Source organism: Macaca mulatta, chromosome 9, assembly GCF_049350105.2.
Source record: "Macaca mulatta isolate MMU2019108-1 chromosome 9, T2T-MMU8v2.0, whole genome shotgun sequence".
Taxonomy (NCBI): domain Eukaryota; kingdom Metazoa; phylum Chordata; class Mammalia; order Primates; family Cercopithecidae; genus Macaca; species Macaca mulatta.
This window is the reverse complement of record NC_133414.1, coordinates 112,581,006-112,599,810: the sequence shown is the minus strand read 5'-3', so window position 1 is coordinate 112,599,810 and position 18,805 is coordinate 112,581,006. Positions and strand designations below refer to the sequence as shown.

At 44.1% G+C, this 18,805-nt stretch overlaps 2 protein-coding genes and 1 long non-coding RNA gene across 9 annotated transcripts in view; 2 read left to right on the top strand and 1 right to left on the bottom strand.

The window, feature by feature from the left end:
- HIF1AN (hypoxia inducible factor 1 subunit alpha inhibitor) overlaps window positions 1-6,265 on the bottom strand; it is a 95,639-nt gene extending 89,374 nt beyond the window's left edge. For all 5 annotated transcript variants that reach the window (XR_013398299.1, XM_077947345.1, XM_077947347.1 and 2 more), the window contains exons 1-3: window positions 6,073-6,265; window positions 5,546-5,796; window positions 1,428-1,576 (exon numbers count right to left, since the gene is read on the bottom strand). Coding sequence is in view for 4 of the 5 variants with exons in the window: in XM_077947345.1 (XP_077803471.1) it covers window positions 1,428-1,576; window positions 5,546-5,796; window positions 6,073-6,249 (577 nt within the window). In the remaining variant the exon portion in view is untranslated. The remainder of the gene's footprint in view (window positions 1-1,427; window positions 1,577-5,545; window positions 5,797-6,072) is intronic.
- On the top strand, window positions 2,352-6,072 carry LOC144331298 (uncharacterized). Its single transcript, XR_013398336.1, has 2 exons — window positions 2,352-3,054; window positions 3,629-6,072. It is a non-coding gene; the product is annotated as an uncharacterized LOC144331298 (long non-coding RNA).
- A 6,379-nt stretch (window positions 6,266-12,644) lies between the features above and the next one.
- NDUFB8 (NADH:ubiquinone oxidoreductase subunit B8) lies at window positions 12,645-18,691 on the top strand. 3 transcript variants are annotated; one of them, XM_077945298.1, is made up of 5 exons: window positions 12,645-12,678; window positions 13,028-13,154; window positions 15,465-15,564; window positions 15,995-16,150; window positions 18,503-18,691. In XM_077945298.1, the coding sequence occupies exons 2-5, from the start codon at window positions 13,036-13,038 to the stop codon at window positions 18,593-18,595; spliced, it is 468 nt and encodes a 155-aa protein (XP_077801424.1). In that variant the 5' UTR covers window positions 12,645-12,678; window positions 13,028-13,035; the 3' UTR covers window positions 18,596-18,691.
- Window positions 18,692-18,805: the final 114 nt, after the last annotated feature.

Genomic DNA, 18,805 nt, shown 5'->3' with positions numbered 1-18,805 from the left:
CTGAACATAGACAGATCTAGTAGAGAAAATGTACAGTAATGTGCCACATAATGACATTTTGGTCAACAACAGATCACATCTACGACAGCGCTCCCATAAGATTATAATGGAGCAGCCCTATACAGGTATACCATTATCTTTTTTTTTTTTTTGGCAATAAAAAAATTCCCAAACTACCATTTTTTATCCTTTATATATATTTTGTCTTTTGTCACCTTTTTCCTGCAGTATTTTGATACTGTACTTTTACTATACCTTTTCTATATTTAGGTATGTTTAGATACCCAAATACTTACCATTGTGTTACAGCTGCCTATAATATTCAGTACAGTAATACACTAACACCATGTACTACATGGTGTAGTCAGAGGCTATATCATATAGCCTAGGCATACAGCAGGCTACACAATCTAGGTTTGTGTAACTATACTCTGTGATGTTTGCACAATGATGAAGTCACCTAACAACACATTTCTCAGAACGTATCCCTGACATTAAGCATCACATGTCTATATTTCAGAGAGGTCCCTAATATCTCAGTATATGCACTCACATAACAGCTAAGGAAGGGAAAAGGGAACTTTTTAGAACACATGAAACTAGTTTAAAGACTTGACATAAGCCAGGTGTGGTGGCGCACGCCTGTAGTCCAGCTACTCGGGAGGCTGAGGCAGGAGAATCACTTGAACACGGGAGGCGGAGGTTGCAGTGAGCCGAGACCGTGCAATTGCACTCCAGCCTGGGCAACAGAGTGAGACTCCGTCTCAAAAGAAAAAAAAAGACTCAACATACATTATTTCATTTAATCTTCACAACTATTTACAAGACATTATCATGTTTCATTTCTTTCCACTTATTTTTTTTAGAGACAGGGCCTCACTCTATTGCCCAGGCTGCAGTGCAGTGGTGCAATCATAGTTCACTGCAGCTTCAAACTTCTGACCTCAAGCAATCCTCCTGCCTCAGCCTCCCAAAGTGCTGGGATTAAAGACAGAGTCTTGCTCTGTCACCAGGCTGGGGTGCAGTGGCTGATCTTGGCTCACTGCAACCTCTACTGCCCGGGTTCAAGCAATTCCCCTGTCTCAGCCTCCCAAGTAGCTGGGACTACAGGTGCATGCCATCATGCCCGGCTAATTTTTTATTTTTGTTTTTGTATTTTAATAGAGACGGGGTTTCACAATGTTGGCCGGGATGGTCTCCATCTCCTGACCTCATCATCCGCCCACCTCAGCCTCCCAAAGTGCTGGGTTTACAGGTGTGGGCCACGGCACCTAGCCCCTATTATGTTTCTTTTAGAGCTAAGTAGGCTGAGGTTTAAGAAAGTGAAATGGCTTGTTCAAAGTCATGGAGCTAATAAGCGGTGGAGACAAGATTAGAAATCAGGTTCATATGACTCCGAGCCATGCTGCTTTTGAAAGATTTCTTACCTTCCATGCCAATGAGCAGTAGGTTAGAGGTAAGCTGCCCCCAGCCACGCTTTCCCTGTTGCTTATTAATCCAGTTCCAGTTAAAACCCAAGAAGTCCATGACAATCTTCCTGCCCACAGTGTCATTGAGCGTTTGTTGCAGATACAACCTATGTTCCCCAAGAAGAAAATCCTATTAGTGCATGCACACGCAGCCCCTGGCAGGGCATCTCCACATCTGAAAATACAAGCCCAAATCCATACCAGCATCTCCCACAGAGAACAGATATAGTCAGGCAAATCTTAGCCAACATGGATTCTCATACAACTGAATTCTTATTTATCCTTCATTGAGTTATGTTTAACACCAAACTTTTTAATTTATTGTTTTGTTTTGTTTTATTTTAAGAAACAAGGTCTCACTATGTTGCCCAGATTGGTCTCAAACTCTTGGGCTCAAGCAATCCTTCTGCTTCTGCCTCCCAAAGTGCTGGGATTACAAGTGTGAGACACTGCAACTGGTCCCCAAACTTTTTTTTTAAAGAAGTGATGCTTAACCTTTTTTGGGTCACAGAATGACTCCTTTAAGAATCCAAAGAGTAGGAGGGTGAGATGAAAAATAAAACTTAAAAAAAAAAAAAAAGAATCTGAAGAAGAAGTCCCAGCTACTCAGGAGGCTGAGGCAGGAGAACCACTTGAACCTGGGAGGCAGAGGTTGCAGTGAGCTGAGATCGTGCCATTGCACTCCAGCCTGGGTGACAAGAGCAAGACTCCGTCTCAAAAAATATAAATACATAAATAAATGAAAGAATCCACGGAGGTTCCCCACAAAAATGCACATACACCCAGAACTTTCATATAATTTCAGATTCCTAGAAGCCTATCCATAGACCCTAGAATGATGACTCAGTCTTATACCAGAGACTTGCAGAGACTGAGACATCTCCTTTGGCCCTTGATGACCACTGTGGTAAATTGTATTACTGTTCACCAAGAGCTGGTTCCCTCAGTGTGGAAGTTTTCTTTCATATCCCCTTGAAGCCAGGCTTGCTTATTTAACCTGCTCTGGCCAAGGAAATGTCCACAGAAGTGACTTGTGCTGTTTCCAACTATAATTTAAGAACCAGTCACCACTATCACATCTCTTTCTCTCTGCCACAGCAACTCCCAATTCCAGATAGTAGCTGCTGGGGCAATCTGGGTGCCAGAAAGAATAAGATGATGTAAAGAACAATATGACATTACCCATGATCAACATGTAGTGAGAAATAAGCCTCTGTTGTTTCTAGCCCAAGCTCTGGCTTGAAGCCTAGTTTATCTTAACTGATTCAGCCATCTATCCTTTTGCAGCCCTCTACAGCTAAAGTAAGGGAGAGAGCTTATCAGGTAAAGGCCTCAGGCTCCTAACATACCTGAGGAAAGTCATAAGTTACTTAAGAGATACGAAAACCCAAACACACTTGAATAAGCCCGCAAGAGACATTTAATAAGTGTGAAAACCTAAAAAAAAGACAGAAGCATCTCTGTATCTCTGTCCTGGTCCTGAGATCATTACTTCAAAAGGCTCAAAGGGGCCAGGTGTGGTTTCTCACGCCTATAATCCCAGCACTTCGGGAGGCCAAGGGAGGTGGATTGCCTGAGCTCAGGAGTTCGAGACCAGCCTGGGCAACATGGCAAAACTTTATTTATTTAAATAAATAGTTTATTTTAAAAAACACAAAATTAGCTGGGCATGGTGGTGGCAGTGCATGCCTGTGGTCCCTGCTACTCGAGAGACTGACGTGGTAGGATCGCTTGAGCCTGGGAGGCGAAGGTTGCAGTAAGCTGAGATCACGCCACTGCACTCCAGCCTGGGTGACAGAGCAAGACCCTGTCTCAAAAAAAAAGGTTCAAAGGCATCTCACTGCCTAGCATCTCAATGTTTAAGGCATCTCACTGCCTAGAATCTAAATGTTTAAGGCAATGTTAATCAGAAATCTTTTTTTTTGAGATGGAGTCTCACTCTGTCACTCAGGCTGGAGTGCAGTGGCAAAATCTCGGCTCAATGCAACCTCTGCCTCCTGGCTTCAAGCAATTTTCCTGCCTCAGTCTCCCAAGTAGCTGAGACTACAGGCACGCGCCACCATGCCCGGCTAATTTTTGTATTTTTAGTGGACACGGGTTTTCACCATGTTAGCCAGGCTGGTCTCGAACTCCTGACCTCAGACATCTGCCCGCCTCAGCCTCCTAAAGGGCTGAGATTACAGGTGTGAGCTACCATGCCCAGCCTTAATAGGAAATCTTGATAAGTTGGAAACACTACCTTTGTAGGAACATGGAATCCTCAAGACTCAATGCAACTCTCCCCAAAGATAATAATTATATATTCACCCAAAAAATAAGCAAGTAACTTTGAAAGAGTCAGTGATACTCCCCAAATATGAATCTAAACATTATTACACCAGAATGGTAAATGCTCAAAATAGCTCAGAGGATCCTAATACATTTCACCCCATAATCACAACAACCTGTCCAACCATACATGAAGCTGGTCGGTGCTAAAGTCAGCTAATAGGGCAAAACTTCCAAACAATTAAAGATTTTCCTGGAAAACTCTTTAATCACCCATAAAGTACAAATTACACTCATTCTTACACAAAATGCTCTCACTATGGGAGGCAAGAAACTTCAAGTCACTGAAGAATCACAAGATTCACATATCTTACACTTAGTCTTGGGTATATGTTCATTCAATGGAATTACACACTCCAACAGCATCATTTAAATCAAACTTTTTCTCAAAGTTGGGTGTGTGTGTATGGAAGTGTGCACATGCACACTGTGTTAAATTTTAGAAAATTAATGCATGAGACAACTCAGCTGAACCAATATATTAAGACATCATGGACAGATCAATCACAGTTCATATCCTGGAAATTCTTCTGGTCAAAAATCCCATCATTATGACAACTGCTAAGTGTTAAGAAGAAGAAAAAAAGATATTTCATATCCATTCACGTAGCCACAGACTGCTGAAAAGGCGTCAGGAACAGGAGTGAGTGAAGCAAGAGACTAGAGAGGAAACCCAGGGTTGGACACCAAATGCGAGAGGGTCATTCACCATGAAGTACTCAGCGAAAGCAATTCCCCAGAGGCGGTGTTATAGCGTGGTACTGAATACTGTCTGGGACCTACATAAGAGGCTGTCCTCATAAGCAGGAATAAAAGCAAAGAGGAAGAATCACTCTCTTATGTGTCTTGTGTTTCTGTTGTGATAGGAAAAACAAATTTAATCTGATCTTCCCTAAGCTAGAGAATCCCGACCTTCTTTACTCCAAAATCACAACAAACTATACAACTTTTCAGGTTGAACTATGCCCAGTCATCACAATACTTAAGGACAATAGCTACAAACAGGCATTTTCAGAGCAAAATCCAGTGACAAACATTTTTGTTTGACCCCCTACAACTTTTTTTCTTTAAATCTGATTTAGTTGCTCACATTTAAAGTCAAAATATTTTAAATAAAAGTCCTGATTTTGAACTTCTCTTGAAAATCGGAATATCTTGCAACCCTAGAACTGCACTCCAAAACTGAAGCAAGCAAAGTCAAGTAATGACGTCTCACTATGGTTTTCTGTTTTAGTTTTTAATTTTGTAGAGACTAGCTCTCACCACGTTTCCCAGGTTGGTCTTGAACTCCCAGGCTCAAACAATTATCCTGCCTCCACCTCCCAAAGTGCTGGGATTACAGGCATGAACCACCCCACCCGGCCTTGGCTTCTCACTTTGAACAGGGCTTATGCCTTCAGCTTCATCACTGATTTCACACAGACAATATTACTCCTTTCATTCACCTGCCTGACCCTTCTAGGCAACTAACTCTCACTTTATGAGGAAGAAGATGGGAACCCAGAGATTCATAGCGGAAGTTTAATCATTCCCCCATCCCTCAAGCTACAGAACTAGCTGGCTGTGGCACCAAGAACCACTAAGAAATCAAACCCCTTAAAGGCTGGAAGACCAGACTACTCCTTCAACAGGAATCCAGAGATGGGAGAGGCCAATCTCTAACTGACCCAATTCTGCCACACCTTCAAGTATAGGAAAGAAAAATGACTGCCCTAAATCCAACAGAAAATTAAGATTTGGGAATTTACCTCTCTTCCCCTCCTCGCTGCTGTATATCCTGCAGTTTCTCAACGAACTCATGAAATTTCATTTCTTCCCTGTTGGACCTCGGCTTAAAGTTCTGGAAATTGGCCATCTTCTTCTCATCATAGTACAAGAACTTGTGGGTGCTGGCACTGTACACAGAGAAGTCTCCATTGCCAATATTCTCTTGCAAGTATTCAAGGTCCCATTTCAGGGCAGGATACACAAGATTTGTGTCGGTCAGAACCACAGGCTCCTAAATGAAAGCAACAGGTGAAAAACATCAAATAAAGTCATGCCAAGAAGTCGGTGGGTTCGCCTCCATGATCCCAACTACTTCTCAACTTCAGAATAATTTCTCCCGTTAATCAGCACGAACCCCTCAAGTTCCGTATCTCCTCGCCTTTCTCTCCATCTTCCCATATGCCCTAGTCTAGAGCCCTGCCAGTCTCCCAACTCTTTCACCATTCGCCTCTGACCTCTCAACCGGGTACCTTCCTCCTCTCCCTTTAGACGCGGCCCCGCCCCCCACCTCATTCTCAATAAGCTCCTCTGCCCGGGGGTCGCTCTGACTCAGACGCGGGATGGGCCTAGTCGGGAAGCTATAACTGCGCAACTGGGATTCATCCCAGGCGGGGCCGAGGGCTCCGGCCTCCTCCCGGGGCTCTCCAGAGCCAGAGGCCACGGCTTCCGCCGCTGTCGCCGCCATCTCCGCCGCCAGGGACGGCCCCCGCCGGAACCGGAAGCTCCGCCTATTCCGGACGGGAAAAAAAAAAAAAAAAAAAAAAAACCACACACACACACAACGGAAACCATAGAGATGAGCTGCGAGAGAGAGCGGTCCAGAGACATAAAGAACGCGGAGCCGAGGCCTGAGGGTGCGCCTCCTAATGGTAACATGCAGCTCTACATCGTAGGCTCCACTGCTGAAGAAATGGGGCTAGACACTAGTCCCACGGAATAGGGATGACCTGATAGAGCAAAACACAAAAAAATGTTGCCCCAGTGTACCCAAGTCTACACACGAGTCAAAGAAGGAAGCAAGTTCGGTTAGGCATTAAACTTTACACTCATGAATGGGGAGAAAAGCAAACTCTTGACCCACCTAAAGAAGTCAGAAGGAAAAGCAATGATCACATCGGTAGATGTAGAGCAAAGGCTGACTGAAGGCTTAGGCAAAAGATATACAGCAAGTTGAATTCTTTCAAAATCAAGAATGATTTTGTTTTGTTTAGCATCATTTGATTTTTCTGCCTATATCGCCATCTCTCCTACTTGAATATATGCTTGCTGTGAAACCTATGTTATCAGTGGCCAACCATGGACATCTCACATTTTCAAACAATCTATATTGATTATAAAAGGCCATATTAACTACCTCTATTGCTTGGACAGTTCTTACGGTTGGCTGTAAGAGGCCCAATTCTAAGATGTATACCAAGATTTGTACTCCATGATGTACACATCCTGTATACATTTCTCCCCTTCAAAGAAAACAGAACTGTGAATATGATAGAGCATCACTCCTGTGATTAGGTTAGCTTATATGACAAGGATGTAATTAAAGTCCCTAATCAGTTAACTTTGAGACAGTCAAAAAGGAGGTGATTTATCCTGATGGGCTTAATCTTATCACTCTAGCCCTTTAAATCAGTGCTAGAGGTCAGAGACAGAATCTAAGAGATTTGAAGCCACAGCACAGCTGTCCTGTTCACCTTGAAGGAGCAAACTGCCATACGGCAGGAAATGGCAGGTGGATTCCAGGAGCTGAAAAAGGCTCCTGGGTGACAGCCAACAAGAAAGTGGGCACCTTAATCCTACAAACACAAGTAACTGAATTCTGGCAACCAACCACTGAACTTGGGAAAGTACACACACAGAGTCTAAGATGAGATTGCCAACCCAGCCAACACCTTGATTTCAGCCTGATAAGACCCTGAGCTGAGGACTCAGCCAACCAGTACCTGGACTCATGGAATATGTGAGAAAATAAATTCGTGTTTTGGGCTGCTGAATTTATAGTAATTTGTTATGCAGTAATAGAAAAGAATGCAGTGGCTTAACTATGTAATTATGCTACATAGTAACCATGTTACACCAAACCGATAATAGGGCTACCTCTGTGGAAGGGTTTGAGGCTGCAGGTGGCAATCAAGGCTTTCATTTTATCTGCAGTGTTTGAAATTTTTTTTTTTTTTTTTTTTTTTTTTTTTTTTTTTTTTTTTGAGCTAGGGTCTCACTCCGTCACCCAGGCTGGGGTGCAGTGGTGCAATCTTGGTTCACTGTAATGTCCACCTCCCCAGCTCAAGCAATCCTCCTACCATAGCCTCCCAAGTAGCTGTGACTAAAGGCGCATGCCACCATGCCTGGCTAATTTTTTTTTCTTCTGTAGAGACAGGGTTTTGCCATGTTGCCCAGGTTGAATGTTTGAATTTTTACACGAATGTATTAATTCATAACCTTGGGAATTAAAAATAAATTAGGGCAGGCATGATGGCACATGCCTGTAATCTCAGGACTTTTCAAGGCTGAGGCAGGAGGATCATTTGAGCCTGGGTGTTCCAGGCAACATAGCAAGACCTCATCTCTACAAAAAATTTTAAAAATTAGCTCGGTGTGTTGATGCATGCCTGTAGTCCCAGCCACTAGGGACACTGAGGTAGGAGGATTGTTTGAGCCTGAGAGGTGGAGGCTGCAGTGAGCCATGATCATGCCACTGCACTCCAGCCTGGATGACAGAGCAAGACCCTGTCTTACTAAAAATAAAGAAATAAATTAAGATCAAGAAGATTAAAAGAACTAAAATCGGTAATGAAACAGGGATATTACTACTGACTTTACCCCCCCCCCAAAAAAAGCATATAAGGACATACTGTGAACAATTGTATGTCAAAAAATTAGAGAACCTAGATGAAATGAACAGATTCCTAGAAAGGCACAAGCTATAATAGCTGATTCAAGAAGAAATAGAAAATCTGAATAGACCTGTAACGAGAGATTGAATTAGGAATCAAAAACATCCCATAAAGAAAAGCCCAGAAACTGGGCATGGTGGCTTACATCTGTAATCCCAACACTTTGGGAGGCAGAGGCAAGCGAATAACTTGAGGCCATAAGGTCACAACCAGACTGGGCAACATGGCGAAACCCCATCTCTACAAAATCTCCCCGGCTGAAAAAAAAACAAAAATTAGCAGGCATGGTGGCACACCTGTAGTGCCAGCTCTTCAGGAAACTGAAATGGGAGCATCACTTGAGCCCAGAAGGTGGAGGTTGCAGTCAACTGAGATCGCACCACTGCACTCCACTGCACTCCAGCCTTTTGAGACAGAGCTAGGCTTTGTCTCAAAAGAAAAGAAAAGGCCGGGTGCAGTGGCTCATGTCTGTAATCCCAGAACTTTAGGAGGCTGAAGTGGGAGGGGGATCACCTGAGGTCAGGAGTTCGAGACTAGCCTGGCCAACATGGCAAAACCCCCATCGCTATCAAAAATACAAAAATTAGGCATGGTGGTGTGTGCCTGTAGTCCCAGCTACTTGGGAGGCTAAGGCAGAAGAATCACTTGAACTCAGGAGGCGGAGGTTGCAGTGAGTTGAGATCGTGCCACTGCACTCCAGCCTGGGCAACAGAGCAAGATTCGTCTCAAAAAAAAAAGAAAGAAAAAGAAAAAAAAAAAGCTCAAGACTGGATGGATTCACTGATGAATCCTACCAAACATTTTTTTTTAAGTTAACACTGGTCTGGGCGCAGTGGCTCATGCCTGTAATCTCAGTACTCTGAGAGGCTGAGGCAGGCGGATCACGAGGTCAGGATATCGAGACCATCCTGGCTAACACAGTAAAACCCCGTCTCTACTAAAAATACAAAAAAATTGGCCGGGCGTGGTGGTGGGTACCTGTAGTCCCAGCTACTCAGGGGGCCGAGGCAGGAGAATGGCGTGAACCTGGGAGGCAGGGCTTGCAGTGAGCCGAGATCGGGCCACTGCATTCCAACCTGGGCGACAGAGTGAGACTCCGTCTCATTAAAAAAAAAAAAGATAGAAAGGAAAAGAAAAGAAAAAAGAAAACTATAGACCAATATTTCTTATGAATATAGATGCAAAAATCCTAACAGAATACTAGCAAACTCAGTCTAACACCACATAAAAAGAATTATAGGCCAGGCACGGTGGCTCGCACCTGTAATCCCAGCACTTTGGGAGGCCTAGGCAGGCAGATCACGAGGTCAGGAGATCGAGACCATCCTGGCTAACATGGTGAAACCCCGTCTCTACTAAAAATACAAAAATTAGCTGGGCGTGGTGGTGGGCACCTGTAGTCCCAGCAACTTGGGAGGCTGAGGCAGAATGGTGTGAACCCAGGAGGCGGAGCTTGCAGTGAGCTGAGATCACACCACTGCACTCCAGCCTGGGCGACAGAGCGAGACTCTGTCTCAAAAAAAAAGAATTATATACTATGACCAAGTGGGATTTATTCTAGGAGTGCAAGGTCAGTTCAACATCTGAAAATGATCAATATAACACACCATGTAGTAATCAATATTTTATTGATTAATCATTTGTAATCAACATAATACACTATATTAGTAAAAGAAAAAAAAACCCTACATGATCATCTCAATAGACACAGAAAAAACTTTTGACAAACTCCAACACCCTTTCATGATGAACACAGGGTTCCAAATGATACTGTAAGAAAGTTATAAAACCTATGAGTCAGAGAAAATATTTATGAATTGTGTATCTGATCAGATACAATCGTATCTAGAATACATAAAGAAAACTTAACAACTCAACAATAAAAAGACAAACCAATTTAAAAATGAACAAAGGGTTTGAACAGACATTCCGCCATGGCCAATAAGCACATGGAAAGATGCTCAGCATTATTAGTCATCAGGGTATTGCAAATGAAAACTGCAATGAAGTACCATTCATGGGCACTCACATGGTGATACTAAAAAAAGACAATAAGTGTTGGTAAAGATGTGGAGAAACTGGAACCCTCACACACTGCTAGTGGGGATGTAACATGTCACAGCTGCTTTGAAAAACAATTTGGCAGTTCTTCAAAAGTTAAACTTTTGACCATAGAGTTACCCTATGACCCAGCAATTCTACTCCTAGGCATATAACCAAAAGAATAAAAAACATACATCCAGACAAAAACTTATACAAGAATGTTCATAGCAGCATTATTCATAATAGCCAAACAAGCAGAAACAACTCAAAGGTCCATTAACCAATAAATGTATAAATAAAATGTTGTACTGTACATTCATATGATGGAATATTATACAGCCCAAAAAGGAATGAAGTACTGGTATTTGCTACAACACAGACAAACTTTGAAAACATTATCCTAAGTGAAAGAAAATGGACACAAAAGGCCACATATAAAATGATCCATTTATATAAACTATTCTGAATAAGCAAATCCATAGAAACAGAAAGTGAATTAGTGGTTGCCAGCAGGTAGAAGTAGAGGCAACGTGCTAATGTGTATGGGTTTTTTCGGAAGCGATAAAAATGTTTTAGATAGTGATGATTGCACAACTTTGTAAATGTACTAAAAATAACTTTATCGTACACTTTAAAAGGGTTTTTTTGTTTGTTTTTTGTTTTTGTTTGTTTGGTTTTTGTTTTCGAGACAGAGTCTCACCGTGTCGCCCAGGCCGGAGTGCAGTCGTGTGATCTCAGCTCATTACAACCTCTGTCTCTCGTGCTCAAGTGATTCTCCTGCCTCAGCCTCCTGATTAGCTGGGATTACAAGCGTGCACCACCATGCCCGGCTATTTTTGTAGTTTTACTAGAGATGGGTTTTTGTCGTGTTGGCCAGATTGGTCTTGAACTCCTGACCTCAAGTGATCTTCCCACCTTGGCCTCCCAAAGTGCTGGGATTACAGGCGTGAGCCACTGCACCCAGCCTAAAAGGATGAATTTATGGTATGTAAATAATATCTTAATAAAAATAAATTAGATCAACTCTGTTTCTTGACCTAAATCGGATCAGGATTTGCTATTGGTTGAATGCAGATGTTGTCCAATTATTTTGAATCATCATCAACTAATGATGCTCATTTACAAGACAGCAAGTTGCTGTGTAGTCCTTCCCAAAATTTATATATTAAATAGTATATATCAGTATTTGTCTACTTTTTATTTTTATAACTTAAAAAAAAGAAAAGGGATAAAGTCTCACTATGTCACCCAGGCTGGTCTCAGGCCATTCTCCAACCTAGACCTCCCGAAGTGTTGGGATTACAGATGTGAGCCACAGCTCCCAGCCTATATGCATTTTTATTGCTCTGATCTATACTTGAGAATGTTTATAATAATAGGTTCTGCTCCAAAACAGTGGCCACCTGAAAAGTCATTGGAAATACGTGCATATTTATAATGTGTAAGTTATTCAAATCCCAAGTGAAAACAGTCGTATGCAAACATAATAATGCCTCCAATTCTTCTGTTGAGTTAGAGTTTGTTCATTATGGGCTGGTTTGAAATTTGTTTTATCCAAGTCCTACCAACTCTGAGGCTTTAAGCTATCTATGGAGAGCTGCCTCTGGTGATAGGTTTAATTTTACATTTGTTGGGTTGAGGCGACTAAGACATGCACATGGAAACACGGACTGAAACTAAGGAGCCAATTCAGGGCCGATATGTGTGTTGCACTGGCGTCTAAGTGAAGATCAACCCATTTGGAGAACCAACAGGTGAATTTGAAGAATGATCATGTTTGGGGATGGGAGGAAGTGCCCGTGAAGGACAGGAAAGCAAGCAGCCAGAGAAGAGAGTCAAACAGGCTCATTTCACTAGTACAGCTCCTGCAGGAGGTGGTTAAGCTGTCTACCTGAGTTGCTCAGGTTCCGAGTTCCCATCATCCCTGGATGGGTCTAAGTCAGCTCGGGGAGAAAAAGGACACAACATTCTGAAATGTCAAAGACCTGCCTGGTTTACTCTTCTTCCCGGTTATCCCTCCCAGCCTCTATCCAGCCCTTGGCTTCCCAACTCCGTATTTAAACCCCGCCCACGTTGAACCCTTCGACTTTTCTTCACTCCCGGCTTCCTCCGTCACATTTGGCCCGGCTCAGCCGCCGTGACAGGTCTTTGCGCATGTGCAGAAGGGAAACGTGAAGAAGGTGAAGATGGCGGTGGCCAGGGCCGGGGTCCTGGGAGTTCAGTGGCTGCAAAGGGCATCCCGGAACGTGGTGCCGCTGGGCGCACGGACAGGTCCGCGAGAATGGGAGAGACCTCATTGTGGGAAGGGGGTGCCTGAGGTTTGGTGTATCGGGAGGGGGGATCGTGGATGCCGCGGCGGCAGACTCCGGGTAGGGAGCGGAGGTGGCGTTGATATCCAGAAAATGGGGTGGAGGGTCGCGCTGATCCTGCGAAGTCCCGATCTCGGATCTCTGCAGCCCCTGTGACTTGAAGCCTTCGGAGCGGCCGGAGAGCGGGCTCGCTTCTGACCTGTTCTGTTCTGCGCTTTAGCCTCCCGCATGACCAAGGACATGTTGCCAGGGCCCTATCCTAGGACCCCAGAAGAACGGGCCGCCGCCGCCAAGAAGTATAATATGCTTGTGGAAGACTACGAGCCTTACCCGGATGAGGGCATGGGGTGAGACAGAGAGGGTCTGCTCGCACCCAAGTAGTGATGGGAGAAGGCCGGCTGGGTTGGGTGGCTTGACTGTGACCCTTTCTCCCGAACCTTCTCGTGACCTCTCAGAGTCAATGGAGTGGGTGCTTTTCTCTGTGGAGGGAGGTGGGAGGGGGTGGGTGAGCAGCTGCAGCTGAGAGGACTTCAATTTTCTCCTTGGCTCAGGCTGTTTCCTTAAATGAGGAAGCCGAGGTTTTAATGGCTCCCTCGAGGACCCCCGAATAGCAGGAACCTTCCTTGGCTCTATCCAGAGCGTGGAGTTTCATTTAGATTGAGCATCTGCTGGGCTCAGGTGCTGTCATCCAGGCATGTGACCAGGCTGGAGCTGGACTCCTATCATGAGAACCTTATTTGTAAACGAGTACTCTATATTTATGTGTATGTCTCTTTAAAAAAAAAAATTTTTTTTTCTGTTAGTGCTGTGGAAATCGTAGCAACTATTAAGCAGATTAAACAACCAGCCCCCTTACTTACTCCAGTTGATGTTATCCTATCCCTTCCACACTCTTCCGTATCTGTACCCACATAACATCCCAGTGGTTAATTATCTGAAGTGATTATCATCACCTTTATTTCCTGTCCTAACATCACTCTTTCAATCTTGGTTTCAGCAACTTCTATTCTTCTTACTATACACTCATTTTCTGTAGCATATGCCTAGTTGTCATCATTTCCTGTTTTGTTTTGTTTTTTATGTTGTGAACAAGAGCATTCTTGTTCGAAGTCAGTGTCAGATGAACCTGGATTTGTTGGGGGAAAACCCAGCTTAGCAAGAGGTCTCATGAGGTATTTAAGACATGGAGATGACTGCCAGCTGGGTGGTCAAGAACACAGTTATTATGAGAAGAATGGTTTTCTAATTCGTACTCTTTTTGTTTTTATTCCAATTAGCTGGGTGACTTTGGATTCAGACTCTAAACTTTAATTTTTCATTTTCTGTCTAATGAAAATCAGAGTACAGTCATGTGTCATTTAACAACAGGGATACATTCTGAGAAATGTGTTTTTAGGTGATCTCATTGTATGAACATCAGAGAGTGTACTTACAGAAACCTAGATAGTATAGCCTGCTACACACCACAGCTTTATGGTATGGCCTATTGCTCTTAGGCCACAAACCTGTACAGCATGTTGTTGTACTAAATACTGTGGGCAGTTGTAACACAATGGTATTTGTGTATCTAAACATAGAAAAGGGACATAAAAATATGCTATAAAAGGTAAAAAATGGGCCAGGCACTGTGGCTCACACCTGTAATCCCAGCACTTTGGGAGGCCAAGGCAGGCGGATCACGAGATCAGGAGATCAAGACTAGCCTGGCCAACATGGCGAAACCCTGTCTTTACTAAAAATACAAAAATTAGCCGGGCGTGGTGGTGGGCACCTGTAATCCCAGCTACTTGGGAGGCTGAGGCAGGAGAATTGCTTGAACCCGGTAGGTGGAGGTTGCAGCGAGCTGAGATTGTGCCATTGCACTCCAGCCTAGGCGACAAGAGCAAGACTCCATCTCAAAAAAGAAAAGAAGATAAAAAATGGTACACATTTATAGGGCAGCTTTATTATAAACTTACGGGACCCCCTTTGTATATGTGGTCCGTCGTTGACCGAAGTGTTATGTGGCAGGTGACTGTAATTGATTGCTAAATTCCCTTTCATCTATAATATTACATGATTGTGTGACTTTTTTTCTTTTTATTGAAAGAAGTTTGGGGAAGCTGGTTTTTTGTTTTGTTTTGTTTTTTTGAGACAGTTTCACTCTTGTTGCCTAGGCTGGAGCGCAATGGCGCGATCTCGGCTCACTGCAACCTCAACCTCTCGGGTTCAAGTGATTCTCCTGCCTCAGCCTCCTGAGTAGCTGAGATTATGGGCATCTGCCACCACACCCAGCTAATTTTTGTATTTTTAGTAAAGATGAGGTTTCGCCATGTTGACCAGTCTGGTCTTGAATTCCTGACCTTAGGTGATCTGCCCACTTCGGCCTCCCAAAGTGCTGGGATTACAGGCATAAGCCACCACACCTGGCCCTGGGAAAGCTTATATACATTAAAATATTTCAGAGCTTGCCATGAACTTTTAAATACAATTTGGACTTCTATGGTTAGTTCTGTGCTTAGTGACTAGAACTCGAGCTCTTGTCTTGAGATTTAGTTCCTTTGTCCTTAGGTGAGGCAGTTATCTCTGTCACTTGGTTTCTCATCTATAAGATGAGGAGACTCTGAATTGTCTGAGGCTGCTCACAGCCCCTTCCAGAAGTTCCTGCTGTCTCTCAGGTATGGCGACTACCCGAAGCTCCCTGACCGTTCACAGCATGAGAGGGATCCATGGTATAGCTGGGACCAACCGGACCTGAGGTTGAACTGGGGTGAACCGGTGAGAGAACCATATCTCATTTGACCTTCCTTCTCCCTTTGTCTTCTTGGAGATTCTTTAGCTCAGATGGCACTTCTTTGACCAAGTAACACTAAGCTTTTCTGCTCAAGGAAGCAAGGTTCAGTGATGTGAGATCTGAGGTTGCATGTGGCACACTGAATGGGACATCTGGGAATCATGAAACTCTGTACTGTGAAAGTTGTGCACTTCCATGATTGAGCTGTCCCTATTCAGCAGAACCTAGAAGAACCTAGACAGAGGCCAGCATCCAATCCTGTAGGGCAGTGTGCCTCAGACCTGGTTCTCAGCATGTTGCCCCAGGGCAGTAGAATGCTTCTGTCTAACCTTGTATCAGGCTCTGATCACTGGGGACTTGCCTGCATTTTGCAGGAAGAGTAGTATGTGACAGCTATTTGTCTTTCTGTCTCAGATGCACTGGCACATAGACATGTACACCAGGAACCGTGTGGATACATCCCCCACACCTGTTTCTTGGAATGTCATGTGTATGCACCTCTTCGGTTTCCTGGCTTTCATGACATTCATGTTCTGGGTGGGGGACGTGTACCCTTCCTACCAGCCTGTGGTGAGTATCCGAGAAGTGCTCCCTTAGGCATGTTTGCTTAGCCCCATTTCCTGAGGGAGTGAAGTCTCTGGGATAGGAATCCAACCAATACCAAGCTTGGCTTCCTGGAGTCTTAGGAGATAGGAAGATAGAAGGGCCTTGACCCACTGGCCTGCCACAAGTACCAGAGCACTTCTCCACCCCTACTTCTTGGACCAGTCTCAGTGAGTAGATACACTTGAAGACTAGATGAGCAATGAGTGTATGGAAACCAGCTAGTCTCCAGAGTTGCCATTTGGGGATTATATTTATCAACAATATTTCATTAAGTGATCTTTACAGTAGAGTTAAGGAATCTTGAGCTAAAATCTTACCCTTTGCTGGACATGTGAAGGGCACTTCCTGTAGTATATTGGAAGCAATTAAGTGTCCACTACAGGCATAGACTTACATTTTGGAGAATGTAAAGGACGTAGAAATGAATTATCTAGCTTTAAGGAAGGTTAGTTAAGAAAATTTAGATAAGTTACATGAGCAACATTTGAACAGATATGTGGGAATTCTGTACAATTTATGTGTATATATGTGTATAGTGAATGTATGTGATAGTATATGAGTTAGTGTCAAGGAGAAGGGCTACCTAGATGCTAACACACACACACACACACACACACACACACAGGCTTTGGGTGGTGGAAAGTTGGAGAAAACATTTAGGGCAAGAGAAAACAATGAAGGAGGCCAGGCATGGTGACCTGTGCATGTAATCTCGGCACATTGGGAGGCTGAAGCGGGCAGATTGCTTGAGCTCAGGAGTTCAAGACCATCCTGGGCAACATGGTGAAACCCCGTCTCTACAAAGTATACAAAAAAATTAGCCAGGCATGGTGGTGCATGCCTGTAATCCCAGCTACTTGGGAGGCTGGGGCACAGGAATCCTTTGAACTTGGGAGGCGGAGGTTGCAGTAAGCTGAAATCACACTACTGCCCTCCAGCCTGGGCAAGAGAGAAAGACTGTCTAAAAAAAAAGAAAAAAGAAAAAGAAAACAATGAAGGAAAAGGAGGGTGAATGAGTTAGCTAGAATAGAATAGATGTATAAAATGGTTCCTAAATAACCAGCTGCATTGGTTGGTTTCCTGGAGACTTGCTAAAAATCCAGATTCCCAGGCCCCGCTTCTTGGTGGTCCTAATTCAGTAGCATCGCAGTAGGGTTCTAAAAGCCATATTTTTAATAAGCTCCCAGGTAATTCTGATGTGCACCTAGATTTGGAAATCACTGTGTTAAAAAGTATTGTGAGATAAGTTGAGCAGTTAGGTTGGGCAGCTTTTATGTCATTGCTAAGGGATTTGGACTTGATGGTGTAATAAAGCATTAATTTGACAAATATTTATGGAGCCTCTACTATGTACCAGGTGCAAACTGTGCTAGCGGTTGGGGATACAGTGATGACTTGGTCTGCCTCTAGGTGGCAGGGAACCATTCTGGGTTTTCGAACAGAAGAGTGACATAATGAATGCTGAGTTCTTAGGATGATTAATCTGGGAGTAGTCTCCAGGATGTATTAGAAGGAGAGAAACTGAAAGCAGGGAGGCTGCTGTGTTTGCAGTTGGCTGCCCAGTGCTACCTCTGCAGAGACAATCAGTGTCCTGAAGGTAGCTGGTATGTCTGTGTGCACTGACACGAGCCTTCCTACCAAGCCCCAGGGGCTCCATGCTGGAGAATGCACGTAGGGCTAGAGTGAGCACTAACTTGACTTCAGGAGAGCAAGAAACACAGTGTGGCTCTTCCATTTTTCAGTTCTGTAAGCATATCACCCTTTTCTCCTCCCCTTGAGCTGACAGCTGTTTGTTGGTAAAGCCAGCAGCCCCTAAAGCACGTTCCAGCCTTGTCTCCTCTGTGCTTTCCCCCACCACTGCTCCTGCACGCCTCATTTGCTGGGCCACTTTAGTGGTGGAACCATTAGAGGCTGAGTGACTTAAAGGAGATTGAGTCTGTCTCGACCCCGAGAGAGAGTGGGATGGATGGATGCATCGTCTCATTTAGAAAGCGTTGCCTCTGACTCTGACACTCTCTCTTTTCTATTTCTTTACCTCCCTCCCTCTCTTCCTCCCTTCCCCTCCTTTCCCTATTCCCTTCCCTCCCCCTTTCTCCTTCCCCCTCACAGTATAGGCACCACTTCTCTTACAATTTAGGCTTTCTCTCTGCCTTGGCCTGAGTGAGGAAGAGGATTGCTGTTCCTGCTGTCCTAGCCCAGCTGGGTCTGACTAGAGGCTACTGCCTACCCATTTACCATGCATGATTGTTAACTCAGTGGGGTGTAGCCAGGTATTGACTGAATGTATGTTCTTGCTGACCTGTGTTTTTTCCTTAGGGACCAAAGCAGTATCCTTACAATAATCTGTACCTGGAACGAGGCGGCGATCCCTCCAAAGAACCTGAGCTGGTGGTTCACTATGAGATCTGAGGAGGCTTCGTGGGCTTTTGTGTCCTCTTAACTAGGACTCCCTTATTCCTAGAAATTTAATCTTAATGAAATCCCTAATAAAACTCAGTGCTGTGGTATTTGTGCCTCATTTTCCCAGGAATAGTCACTGCCCTGAGGAACCGCATCCTTTTCCCTTTTTTTCTGCTTGATGTCTGCCCTCTTCCCTGTTTTCTTATTCTGAAATTTAAA

What these genes read in the sequence shown, in the direction of transcription:
- NDUFB8 (XM_077945297.1), top strand. Translation starts at nt 12,685, where the DNA reads ATGGCGGTGGCCAGGGCCGGGGTCCTGGGAGTTCAGTGGCTGCAAAGG. An exon ending in GCCGCTGGGCGCACGGACAG is followed by an intron (nt 12,770 to 13,027) that starts GTCCGCGAGAAT and finishes TCTGCGCTTTAG; the next exon opens with CCTCCCGCATGACCAAGGAC. An exon ending in GGTTGAACTGGGGTGAACCG is followed by an intron (nt 15,565 to 15,994) that starts GTGAGAGAACCA and finishes TTTCTGTCTCAG; the next exon opens with ATGCACTGGCACATAGACAT.